The 12,381-nt window shown below is 39.4% G+C and overlaps 1 protein-coding gene across 3 annotated transcripts in view; it reads left to right on the top strand.

The window, feature by feature from the left end:
* Positions 1–12,381, top strand: part of NRP1 (neuropilin 1) — a gene marked incomplete at its 3' end in the record, with an annotated part of 111,187 nt that overhangs the window by 81,420 nt on the left and 17,386 nt on the right. For 2 of the 3 annotated variants that reach the window (XM_080340205.1, XM_080340206.1), the window contains exons 8-11: positions 1,548–1,692; positions 3,267–3,598; positions 8,223–8,367; positions 11,283–11,387. In XM_080340205.1, coding sequence (XP_080196331.1) covers positions 1,548–1,692; positions 3,267–3,598; positions 8,223–8,367; positions 11,283–11,387 — 727 coding nt within the window. The remainder of the gene's footprint in view (positions 1–1,547; positions 1,693–3,266; positions 3,599–8,222; positions 8,368–11,282; positions 11,388–12,381) is intronic. The other variant, XM_080340207.1, reaches the window with a different exon arrangement.

Here is a 12,381-nt window from a genome sequence, read left to right as displayed (position 1 = left end):
TCTATTGTACATGCGCTCTGTAATTGGTGAGAACACTTCCTAAACTTGTGTTGCTTCTTCAGAGGGTTTATAAAAAAAAAACAGATTTCTAAAATGGCAATATTTTGCTGTTGGTCAGGACAAGAAAAAACTACACACCAGTCTCCTGATATTTTTATTGAAAATAAAAGTTAAGGACACTTGGCTACTGAAGGAACAACAAAAGCAGACAGCCACAAATCTCTTCAAGGAAGCCTCACATGAGTGTTGCACTATCCACATCTTAGGAGTTCCGTACTTTTGAGAAAAGACTTATTTCCTCTGTCAGATACAGACCTTGAGAAAACTACAGCAGGTCCTCTCAGAGAAAAAAAAAGTTGCTGAAAAGAAATGTAACTCCTTTTAAAATCTCTTGCTAGATATGAAACTCCTGTATTAAATTACTTGAGATATAACTGAGCCTGATGGGTTGACAGCTGTGTCCTCTGGCCTCTGCTCCAAATTAGTGCACTTATTGCAAGTAACAAACAGGAAAGTAGACAGTGTGTGTAAGAAATGAGAGAATCTCCCATAAAAGGAGAGAGGTTTGTATCCATGGAAAACAACAGGAAATTGTTCCTCTCTACGTGAGGAAGAAGCAGGAAACTGAATCACCTTCTTTGGGCTAGAACATGGCAAGGTTTTGGCTCTGCTAGGAAGCAGCGCGTCGGCAGGATCCTCAACATGAAAGCACAGCACAGTCCTGTCCCTTCTTGTGGAAGTCTCATTGTTCATCTAATCTGACTGTTAGCCTCAGGGGACACAGAAAATCTTAGTGCCTGCTATATAGATTTTAAATAGACTTCCATCTCTATATGCAAGAAGAAGGAAAGTCTGAGTATTTGTTAAAAAGGATTTTTAAATGGAAGGTTAACAAAGCAAGGTTTGCATGACACACTCTGTAAAAGTCTTAAGCCCAAGGACAGCAAAATAATGTATGCTTTTACCTTAACTCCATATGGGATTTTTATGTGGTCTACCTGAAATCCAAACCTTTAATTTGGGCCTGAGGTTCTGTAGCTTTTTGCATCATTCTATGAGTGTACAGGGAATAAACCTGCCCTAAAGGCGTATTCAAGGATTCTTCCAGGACACATCAGTCCTTGGGTGACAAAGACCAGTGTATGCCATTCCTGCATCTAGATCTGGGCATCAGGAACACCTCAAAGTGGGCTGGGAGTGGACAGACCCTGTTTGCACTCAGGTGCGCTTCTGCTCTCAATGGCCCTGAGCTCTGGTCTGCTCTGCAGCCTTATGGTATGATATGGGACTCCGCAGGTGGCGAGTATTTTTTAGTATCACTGAACATCTTACATCTTCTTTTTTCCTCCCCAAGGAAAGCTTATCTGTCTGCAAAAATTGTGTTAGGAGGTCAGTGAAATCGTTCCCCACACAAATCTTTTGTCTCATCCTCCCCCACAATATAACCCTGGTTAGGGCTTGTGTCATAACTAGCTGCAAAACACAGAATTATAACCACCATTTAAGAAAACGCCTAACAAATATGTACTTTTTCTTTCCACACAAAGGTGTTTCAAGGGAATAGCAATCCCACTGAGGTTGTTTACAGACCTTTTGCCAAACCAGTTTTAACACAGTTTGTGCGAATTAGACCTGTGTCTTGGGAAAATGGAGTATCACTGAGATTTGAAGTTTATGGCTGCAAGATAACAGGTAGGTCTTGAGAAGGACTTTAAAACCAAGGGAATTTATTATGCCTATACTGTGGGTTTTATTTTTTATGAGTGAAATGCATCTTCACTGTTTCCACTGTGGTCTGAACGTAGAAATGTAAAAAAACAAACAAACCACAACAACCCAAACAACATCCAGTGTTCTTATTGTTTTGGAATTGTCTTTTAGATGTTCAGCTTTAAGAAGTGGGGGGAAAAAAAGAAAAGTTTAATTACTTTTCTTGAAACTATTTTACAGCTCCATGCAAAATACCTGAGATATACTGAAAATCTGCAAATTCCCATCTTGTTTTTCCTTCCTAACTCTCCAGTCCCTCTCTCTCTCATTTTCTCATGCCTGCTACTTATAGGTGGTTCTCAGCAGGTTTCCCAAGAAACAAACATACATAACTAGGTTTAAAAGTATTACAAACACAGAGATCTAAAGCCCAATCAAGCAACTAGACATATAGCCAATTTCCTGCTAGGGATCACTGTTGGAAGGTAACTCCTTTGTGTCACACATTCAACTACTAAAATAACTGTCCAAAGTACTTTCTGAAGTAGCAGCAAAAGGCATTCATTATTATAAAAATACTACCTTGGGGAAACAAAAACAAAAAAAGAAGCAGGAATTTTTTTATAAGTCTTTTTTTTCCTAGTTTTAAGATTTCTATAACTCCAACAAAATGAAGGTATTTTATACGTAAAGCGAAAATACAAGTCACAGATTAAAGAAAAGATTAATCATTGAAGATTTTTTTACGAAGATGATTTTTCTAAAAAATATATAGCATCATTTTATAGCAGTTCATTTGCACTAATTTTTAATAGTTTTAGGGATTTTTTTCCCTTGTGGTGTTTCACTAGTCTTAAAAATGTTTCTTAGGACTGGTTTACATACAGTAGGAAAACAAGATTACAGATTATGATGTTACAGAATTGCAGGTCATTTTATGAAATATTTTCAGACTAGATAAAGGTAATATCAACAGAACTGCTGCTGTCTTCTATAATGGAAATCTTAGTTCCTTATTAGCAGCTTTTTCTGGTTCTAGCTTTTATTTATCTGGGACAATAAAAATACTATTTAGCTTCTGTATCATTTGAGAAAGCCTGAGACACCAAAGAAACACAAAGGAAAATCTCAAATACAGCAATAAATTATATTCTACAGAATGTATAAAATATTTCCATTTCCAATGTTACCAAAATTAAGTAATCTGCATCCAGATTTGGGCTGATTTTTGAAGCTTTTTCTAGAGAACTATTCACAAATTCAGATGTGACCCTGCAGTCTGTGCCTTAGCAAGAAGAATAGAAAAGAATAGAATAGGATTTTCTGATCCTTTTTGTTCCCATCAAGCCAGAAATACTCATGGTATTTTGGTACTTCCTGCCAAAACTAGGATGTGCAAGTTTGAACACATGAAAATTATATACAAATCCAAAAAGATTATTTTGTCTATAAGAAAGAAAGAAGTAATTGCTTATTATAGTTGAACTGAGTGATATGTCCTGTTTCTGTTTTGTTGCTTGTTCGGGTCAACTATTTATTTGGTTTTTTCTCTGTAGATTATCCCTGCTCTGGGATGCTGGGGATGGTGTCTGGGCTCATTCCTGACTCTCAGATTACCGCATCTACTCAAGTTGACCGAAACTGGATCCCAGAAAATGCTCGTCTCATAACAAGCCGTTCAGGTTGGGCGCTACCACCAACTACTCATCCATATACAAACGAATGGCTTCAGATTGACCTTGGTGAAGAAAAACAAGTGAGGGGCATAATCGTCCAAGGAGGCAAGCACCGAGAAAACAAAGTATTCATGAAAAAATTCAAAATTGGCTATAGCAACAATGGATCAGATTGGAAAATGATCATGGATTCCAGCAAGAAAAAGATTAAGGTAAGAAAGAAAAAGTTGCATTTAAAAAAAAAAAAAAAAAAGAGCTTGCATTAATTTTTTACACCTCTATCTCTGACCATAGAAAAGGCACATGGTTGGGATGAAACCAAGCAGGAGGACTCCTAGGGCAGCAGGAGGGATGCTGTGGGAATGTTACCATGGCTAAGGGCAGGAGTTGGCCCTGGGATATTTATCTCTGTGGCAAAGGTTTTGTTTACTCAACAGATAGATCAGACTTGATTTCTGACAAGGGTGCTGTGTCTCTGTGGCCCTCCGTTACTCCAAAATCCCATACAATGGCAGTATGCCCGCCTGGACATGTTCCTGTGTGACCTCACCTAGGCGTTCCTGCTCCAGCAGGGGGGTTGGACTAGATGATCTTTTGAGGTCCCTTCCAATCCCAAACATACTGTGATACTGTGATATGCAACACTGCCAAAAAAGTAGAGTCATTCTGCAGCTTTTCCACAGACACTGAATAAATTTATTTGAGACACTGAAATACTTTTCCTTTGCTTCTTTTTTGCCTGAGCTGTAGAACGAGAATAGTGTTATTTAACTCAATGAGGAACCTGCTGGATTTCTGAACTGCCTGTGGACTGCTTTGAGAGCTTCACAGGCTCTCTGTAATGGCCTGATCCAAGTTCCTCTGAAAGAGAGCAATGGAGTTTTTGATGTGTTATCCCATCTCAAGTAAAATGTACTATTGTACTGTCACAAGTGAAGCATCTTGGAGGTTGCTTGGGAATAAAGGGCAGCTGGTTCACAGTTTCAAGCAGAAATTGCAACACATTTACAGAACAGGGGCAAACGAATTGCTGGGTTAGATGCCAAGGAAAAGAAAATTAGTGTGGCCCAGAAAAGTTTCTGGAAATGCACCTATTTTGTTTTTTCTTTGAGTGCAGGCTTTTCAGGACACGACTGTTTAGCTTATTTACCCCAAATCCCATTTTGTTATTTTTGCTCACAAAGTTCATTTTTGCCTCACGAGGCATAACCCTTTTTCAGCCATAACCTGTTCCTTGAGGAAAACAGTGGGCATACCATCTTGTTTAGAAACTGGTGCTGCAGTACTGGGATGATCGGGGAATCATATACCAAAAATGTGCCCTCGAAAGTCAAATTGGTGTGGTGCTTGGCAGATGGGAATGCTGAGAGTTGCTCCATATCTCAGCTGCGTTAGTCTGAAAATATGATGTAAAAGCTGTTTTGCTATATAGACTCATCTATTGGACGAACCTGTGTTTCCTTAAAGGAAAAGCTGGGTGGGCCCATGGATGTAGCTTTCCCAGGCACATTTGGTAAATATTGGACTTCATTCTCTCCTGTTTTAATCTCACTGAATATGTCTGCATTTTCTCACTTCTCATCTCTTTTCATCATTTGTTTTGGGGATTAAAACTAAATGAATTCAGCCTTTGCAGTCAGCTCCTTTCTCTTGTTACCATGAGTTTTGACTTCATCATAAAGTGTGAAGAGAGTGTAAATCAACAATGGGATCTAACCACTTTCTTTCTAAAATAGATGTTGTTTTGACATGTACTTCTACACTGTGGCTCAACGAGGGAAAAAAATAATGCCATATGCTTTCAAAGCAGAGCACCGTCTGCTGTATGGCTTTCTGTTTTTTAATATGAGCGCTTGCCATCATTGTCAGAAGTTAGCAGTTTGACAAGAAAACTAGTGTGCTAACTAACGCACTGAGCCCACCCTCGGCTTTCATCACCAGCAGAAATAAACTTTCAAGATTAATGGAATGGGGAGGGCTGGAATTCAAATCTCTTGTGGCATAATTATAATCCTTCCCAAAAATTTAAGACAGTTAATAAACTTTCTTCTGAAGCACAAGTTTTCCTCAAAGAGAATCAGATAAATCCTACAATTTGGGAGTCTGAGAGATTTAAAATGTTAATACAGGAATATAGTATTTTTAAACATAAGTGGAGCTGGATGGGACAGAATGCTTGAATGAGTCACAGCAGGAATGTGGATTAGAATCAGCCCTGTTACATGAAATGAAACACATCGTTTCACCTGGTTAAAGTCTTGACTTTCAATAAGCAAACAACTGCATTCTAAGAAAAGAAAGAGCAATGACAAGCTAAACATAACAACAGAATATGTCCACAGGATGAAACATCACCTTGTTTCTCAACATGACCACGCCTGCAGCTCCTTTCACTAAGACTACCAGAACTCAGTCCTCTGTGGCTGACCCAATTTCTGCTATTTTTGGATGTGCAGAAAGTTCCCCCCTTTAGCCTAGCTCAAGCACTCAAAGGACTGAACATCACTCAGATTGTCAAACAGCATCACAGAATGCCATTTTTATTTCAAGATACAGTTAGTATTTCTTCTCCATAGTCTAACTCAAGCCTACTCAATGAACTCAGCTTTCTCTTTCATACTTCTTTCCTCCTTCCACTTACCTACTGATGACCTTTTTGGGGGTTTTTTACACCTTCTCTCATGATTTCTGGTACAAGAAAATTCTGACTACCTTGTCGTTTGCAACAAGCCTTTAATTTTTTTCTGCCACGTTTATTTTGATTTTAAAAGACATTAGGAAGAATCTTGTTCCTCATACCAGTTTAGCTTTTCTTTAGCTATTATTTATCATAACTTATCTTTGTAATGAAGTAAAGCAATTTGTGACATAGCCTGTATAAAAGACACTCACAAAGTGAAGTTTTACTGTATATCCCCCTCTCATCCCTGACAAAGAATACCAGTACATATTTTAAATGAGCAGTCAAAATTGAATCACAGGCAGCTCTGCACTACAAAGGACAATGATTCAATATAATTATGATTCAATATAATTCTAGATGCCTATTGAATTCTAATGTCTATGTGTCAGTACTCCAGTACTGATGTCTTTTATAAAACAGTTTTCATTATTATATGTTGCTATTAAGACTACTATTAAAAAGGAAGCAAGGATTCCTTGGATACATGTGTCTGTCTACTTTTTACATATAAAGTGGCATTCATTCTTTCTTATATGGTAGGTAGCTTTTCTGATCATTTGCACTATACTGTTATTCAAATATAATAATATGTAATTGCATGTTAATTAGATCTGACAGGCTATCTACATGTGAATTCTTGACAACTGTCTTCCAAGCACTGGCAGAACACCAGGTCAACCAGTGCCCCTTGAAGCCACCTTGGAGGTACAATCTCTCCTAAGAAATAGAAGGAGAAGCATTAATGTTGAAATTATTTTTTTAATTTAGTAGGTTACATTATTGGCTTTTGTGACTGGCACTCTAACCAATGGCCAGAAAGGATTGTGGGGCATTGGTTCTTAATGCAGATGTGTACAGTCAAAACAAGCAAGGCTTTTAGGACTGCACTGAAAACACAAGCAACAATCAGTTTTACCTATACTGGTTTTGTGCCTTGGGAAATACAGCCAGCTTTTCTCGTTGCTTCTGATTTATCTGCCTCCAGATCAACAGGAGGAGTTCATTGCAGGTTGGGTTTTGTTCTCATCCAAAATGAATGACGTCTGGTGGTTTCTTCTTGAGGAAGGCTTCAGGATTCACAGCTAAGAGTTGGAAATATAAATAGCACTTCAAATCTCAAATTCAAACTCCAGCTCAAATAAGATGTTTTTTAATATTTTGCCATTTAAGTAATTAATAGAAAAATTGAAAATACTTTTTCTTCACTGTTATATATGTGTTCCTATTTTGTACTTTAGAGTATTCTCGATATGATATTCCAAAGTCATTTTTTACCATAGAATAGGGTAAAAATAACCCCTTTTCCCTAACTTGGGTTATAAACTCTTCATGGCAAGGACTGCTTCTTTGTACAGTTAATTCATTCTAAGGACTAATCATCTCCATGGAGGCACCTAAGGTGTTGCTATAAGTACAGATTAGAACTTCTATATGCAAAAGATCACTGACAAGAGAAGCTGAGGGTATCAAACAAATGCTATTGAGAGCTGCATTATGGCTGAAGAACTCAGAGTGCAACTCAGAGAAGAGATTTTTATCTGAAAGGTACATTTGCTGACCTTCCTTGCCCGTTAGATTATATTGCAGTTTTGTCAGGAAGCAGCTTTCTTCTTTCTTTCTTTTTATTCTTATTCAATAGCAGGCTCACTGGAAGAACTCTTGCAGTTACTGTTCCTGGAGTTTAATTTATGCCTTTTGAAATAACTACAACTTGTGAAACTCTGTCACTGGGGGAAATCAAATTGAAATTTTCTCTTGAATAGTTGGATTATTATTGTAACCACTTAAAAGGTGACAGGATCTTCACCTCAGCCATTTTTTTTTCCCTCAGAAGTGTTGAAAATGTCACCCAGTTAAACCCCAGATCAGAGCGTCATTTAAAAACATGTCTCATTAAACACTCAGCTCTTGTTATGACCCTGATGGATTGGTTGCTACTGAATTTATGAAAAATGAAATGCATTACTTTTCCAAGCAGCTTTAACTATGTATTTTCCATTCTCATTTAGGGGAGGAATCAAGTGGTTAGAGTCTGGCCTACCGCTCCTCTAATTCAAAGGCGAGAGAATGAAGCAAAAAAAGATAATTGTTGAAAATAGCTTCTTCTTTTTTTTTTTTTTTTTTAAACAAGTAGCATTTGTCATGCTTTGCAGACTTTTGAAGGCAACACCAACTATGACACGCCTGAACTGCGGACTTTTGAACCTGTAGTGACAAGATTCATCCGTGTCTACCCTGAGAGAGCCACGCACGGTGGATTGGGGCTGCGAATGGAGCTGCTGGGCTGTGAACTTGAAGGTAATTGCTCTGCTAGAGATGAACGCTCTTTATTATTTTCATAAATATATTCTCCGCTTGCACTGCTCCTGAACACTGCTGTGTCTGTACAGGCAGCACATTGGACTCTCGCTTCCATGACTGTCATTAGTGCTGTTTCTTGGCCTAATCAGTTCCTTCTCTGCAGACATTTGAATATGCCCAAGGCACAAATATTATTCTTTCTGCCGTTTCTTTGTTGAATCACAGTGATATTCTCCACATGGTTTTCTATTCCCTTAAGCAGCCTTATGATTATACTTTCGAGAAGCACAGAGCTATTAGGACATAATATACAGGAACTTGTATTTTATGTTACCATGATACAACCCTGGAAGAGATGTTTTCTGGGAATGCAGAGGGATCTTTACACTAAATATAGCAATTATGTCCCTTGCTCCATCAAAGGATGTGAAAGTCACACCAGACAGCATGGTGGGCAATGATTACTTGGCCGGACAGGCTCTGTGCTGTTCCTTTTGGGGGGCAGAGATTCCTCACCAAGCTTTAATTTTGCAAGACTATGTAGGACATGAAAGCCCAGGAAAAGCAAAGTTTAGACTTTATCCTTGGACTGTGACATGAATTTAAGCTTTGATTCTTATTACATAAACAATAATTATTTAACTTTGTAGATAACTACAGATAACACTATATGAATTTCACAATTTCATCTGTTGGATGATGGTCTAGTGGTGTGGCTTATAAACCACACAGCTTAACAATACACAGAGTAATGAACCATGTTAGTCAGGGTTTCTTATGATACCTTGTATAGAAGTAGCTGAACAGGCTCTCAAGATGAATGGAACCGACTGCTCTGCCTCCGTTTCTTTCTCACCATTTCTCCCCCAAGGCGGAAGAGTGGGAGGCGTTTGCTGTGAGAACTGAAGAGTTCTGTGTTGTTTTTTTAGTGAAGGCCAGCTTGAATAAGTGTACTTTTTCCTTGGCCCGGAAAGTGGGGAGGTTGGAAATACTTCTTAGTTCCTGCAGGAAGTCCTCCTTTCCTGTGAGAATACTTAGTTCATGCAGACTATTGTGCTACTAGCTCAGAAAAAAAGAGAAAACTCAGCACCTGCCTCATGTAAACCCATCACCTGTGGGCAAAGTCCTTCAGCCATGGGGCTCCTGTAGCCACCTAGACATCAAGAAGTGAGTCTGTAGACCACCTTACAAGAACACGTTGCTCAGTGAGATGGAGGAGCCAAAGAGAAGACTGACCAGGCAAAATGCCTTTGCTTTTAGGAAAACTGCAGCAGCGAGTATAATTTTTCCCTGCAACACATGTACTTGCATTTGTTTTCCTGCTATGTTGTATTTTTGAAGGATGCTCACCAGTAGGTTACCTGAAGACAGGTGAGGTCAGTTCCCATTTACCTGTGGGAGAAGCATAATAGGACAACTTTATGGTATAACTGTATCTTAAGGAGGGAGCTGAATGAAGAGACGTCACTTGAGATTTACTAAGCAGGAAAGGAGGTGAGATGAGAAAAGAAGCATGGAGATAGGCACAGAGAGGAGTAAAAATCAGTTCTCTAGCAGTAACGAGCAAGGGGAAGTTTCATGTGCTCAAAGCATCCCAGGGGGTGCTTATATGAAATGGTGGCAGAGATGTAGGAAAGCTTGAGGCTACACAGGGGCATGAAGATCAAGACAAGAAACTTGATGTAGAAAGCTAGAGAGAGCTCCCAGAGGGGTTTTTTAAGTTATATGGGGAATAGACGTTCTGCATAATTCATAATAGGTATAGAATGGTTTCTTTTGCTAGGGCTAGGTTGTACCTGTAAAGTGTAGGTCGGGGTCCTGAAGAGCCATGTTTCATCCCAAAGTATAGCTGCTTCAGAAACTACTATCCCTCCTGGCATTCTCAGGCCAAGAAGTCAGTGCATGAGATCTTATGTGACTAGTGGGCTCTAGGAGCAGTAGAAGGATAAAGAACAACCTGGTGCATTATTGCAGAGCTTATAATGAGAGCAAAACATTTATAATTAAAATAACAGTGGATGAGAACTGACAAAAACCTGGATCACATTCCCAGAGTAGTTATCTCAAGCCAGGGAACTATACGTGCAGCACAAAACATGAACCTTGAACATAACACCAAGTACCTGTATTCTGATTTTCCAGATGTGGTATGTTTTACAGATACTGGAGTATAGATACATTTTCTGGCACTTTGCACAGATCTCAAGCTTTTAACTAATAGCAAAGGTCGGACTTTTACTGGTTATGCAGCAGCTACCGGAAAGCAATCACCAATGAGAAACAGGCAGGTGGCCAGGAGGGCCACCATCACCAATGTCTTATTTATAACTTCAACAACAACAAAAGAAACTCCTTCCAGATCTCCTCATTGAGCACAAAGTGATTCTACATCACACTGGCTTCCTGCCACTGTTACCAGGACTCTGCTCAGACATTTCCTCTCTTACATGTGCTCTGCAAACAGGTTTCTTCAGTAATATGTGGTGGGTGCTTGAGCATTACCACCTTGAGCATGCACCTCTCCTGATGCTCTGTGCAGTCCCACTCTCAGGCACTTTGGCCTGCAATGAAATGATGGGGTTTCTGGCCCTCGCCAAGTCTCCTGTTCTGCCTTGCCAGGCGTTCAGTCTTTGTTGGTAGGAACAGCAAACACTCAGTGAACAGGCAGGCTGAGGCTTTGCAGCCCAGCCCTGCTCAGCTCTTGAGCTCCGGTACGGCAGCGTGCCTTGGCACAAGGAGGCACAACAGGTACGTCCCATTGCAATGAAATACTAATTAACCTTCCAAGTAGAGTTACTTCATTCCTCAGATACAATACATGAGGGCAGCATAGGGTGCTCATCAAAATATTACTGCAAATTGCATGCTGATTCTCCAGCACATTTGAACTGAACAACTGGGTTTTGTTTCAGCTCCTACGGCTATCCCTACCGTTTCCGAAGGCAAACCCGTGGATGAGTGTGATGATGACCAGGCAAACTGTCACAGTGGCACAGGTGATGACTACCAACTGACAGGTGCAGAAACCATCCTCATTCCATTGCAGCTTCATTGTAGCTCATATCCATCACCAGTTACCAGCTAAACATTTGCACTGATTTAATCACTCAACATAAATGGACATTGGTATGCAGTTCGCATTGTCAGTGCTGTCATAACACAGGCATCTGCCTTTTACATAGGACAATACTTTTGATTGTTTTCTCAGCTATGTAATTTTTGAAGCAAATAATAGTGACTGGCTGGAAGAGAGGGCACTCTTTTTAGCAGAAATTGTGTCTAATCAAATGTCCTAATCAAACTTTTTCTTATTAAGAAAAAAAACTGGACAAACCTTTCGAGGTTTATTATCTCGGACTGAAGAACTCAAAATTAAATATTGTTTAGATTCAAGATATATAAATGCTTCCATACCTAAAATTCAGCATAGAACTCAGATCTCAGCCCCCAACTCTTCCCAGACAGAAACAAAGCAGATTTGTTTCATCAAAACTTACTCATACTGCCAGATATATTTCCATGAGCTTACCCACCAACACTGCATTACAGCCACAGAGGGGCTGATGTTCTCCAAGCTGCCATCACTAGCAGAAAGATAGGAGGGAGAAACATAACATAGTCTGTTTCTGGAACAGAGGAAGCTTGCTAGTTTTCATATTTTCCCACTTCTGCACAAAACCACTGTCCTGAGAGAGCTGACACTGCACCACTACATTTTTGATCTCTTCTTGGGTGTTACTCGCTCCTCAAAGCTCTGCATCTGTTTGATGAGATCTTCCTGTAGCAGATCTATACATCTACAGTAAGTGAGCCTGTTTTTGGACATAGTGGCACGAGTTATTTCATCACTGCTCCCTGGTGTACTTATCTAATAAATGTTTATTGCTTCTTATATCCATGATATAAAATATCATTAAAATCTGGCAATAACTGTCCAAGACGACATTGGGAAACCTTAGGCAAGAGATTGGCTTTTTGGAAGCAGCCAAGTAGAACATCTGACAGCAGCTA

The sequence above is a fragment of the Nesoenas mayeri genome (genome assembly GCF_963082525.1).
Source record: "Nesoenas mayeri genome assembly, chromosome: 2".
In the NCBI taxonomy this organism is placed as follows: domain Eukaryota; kingdom Metazoa; phylum Chordata; class Aves; order Columbiformes; family Columbidae; genus Nesoenas; species Nesoenas mayeri.
The sequence above is the reverse complement of the archived record's forward strand: the minus strand, read 5'-3'. Positions and strand labels throughout refer to the sequence as shown.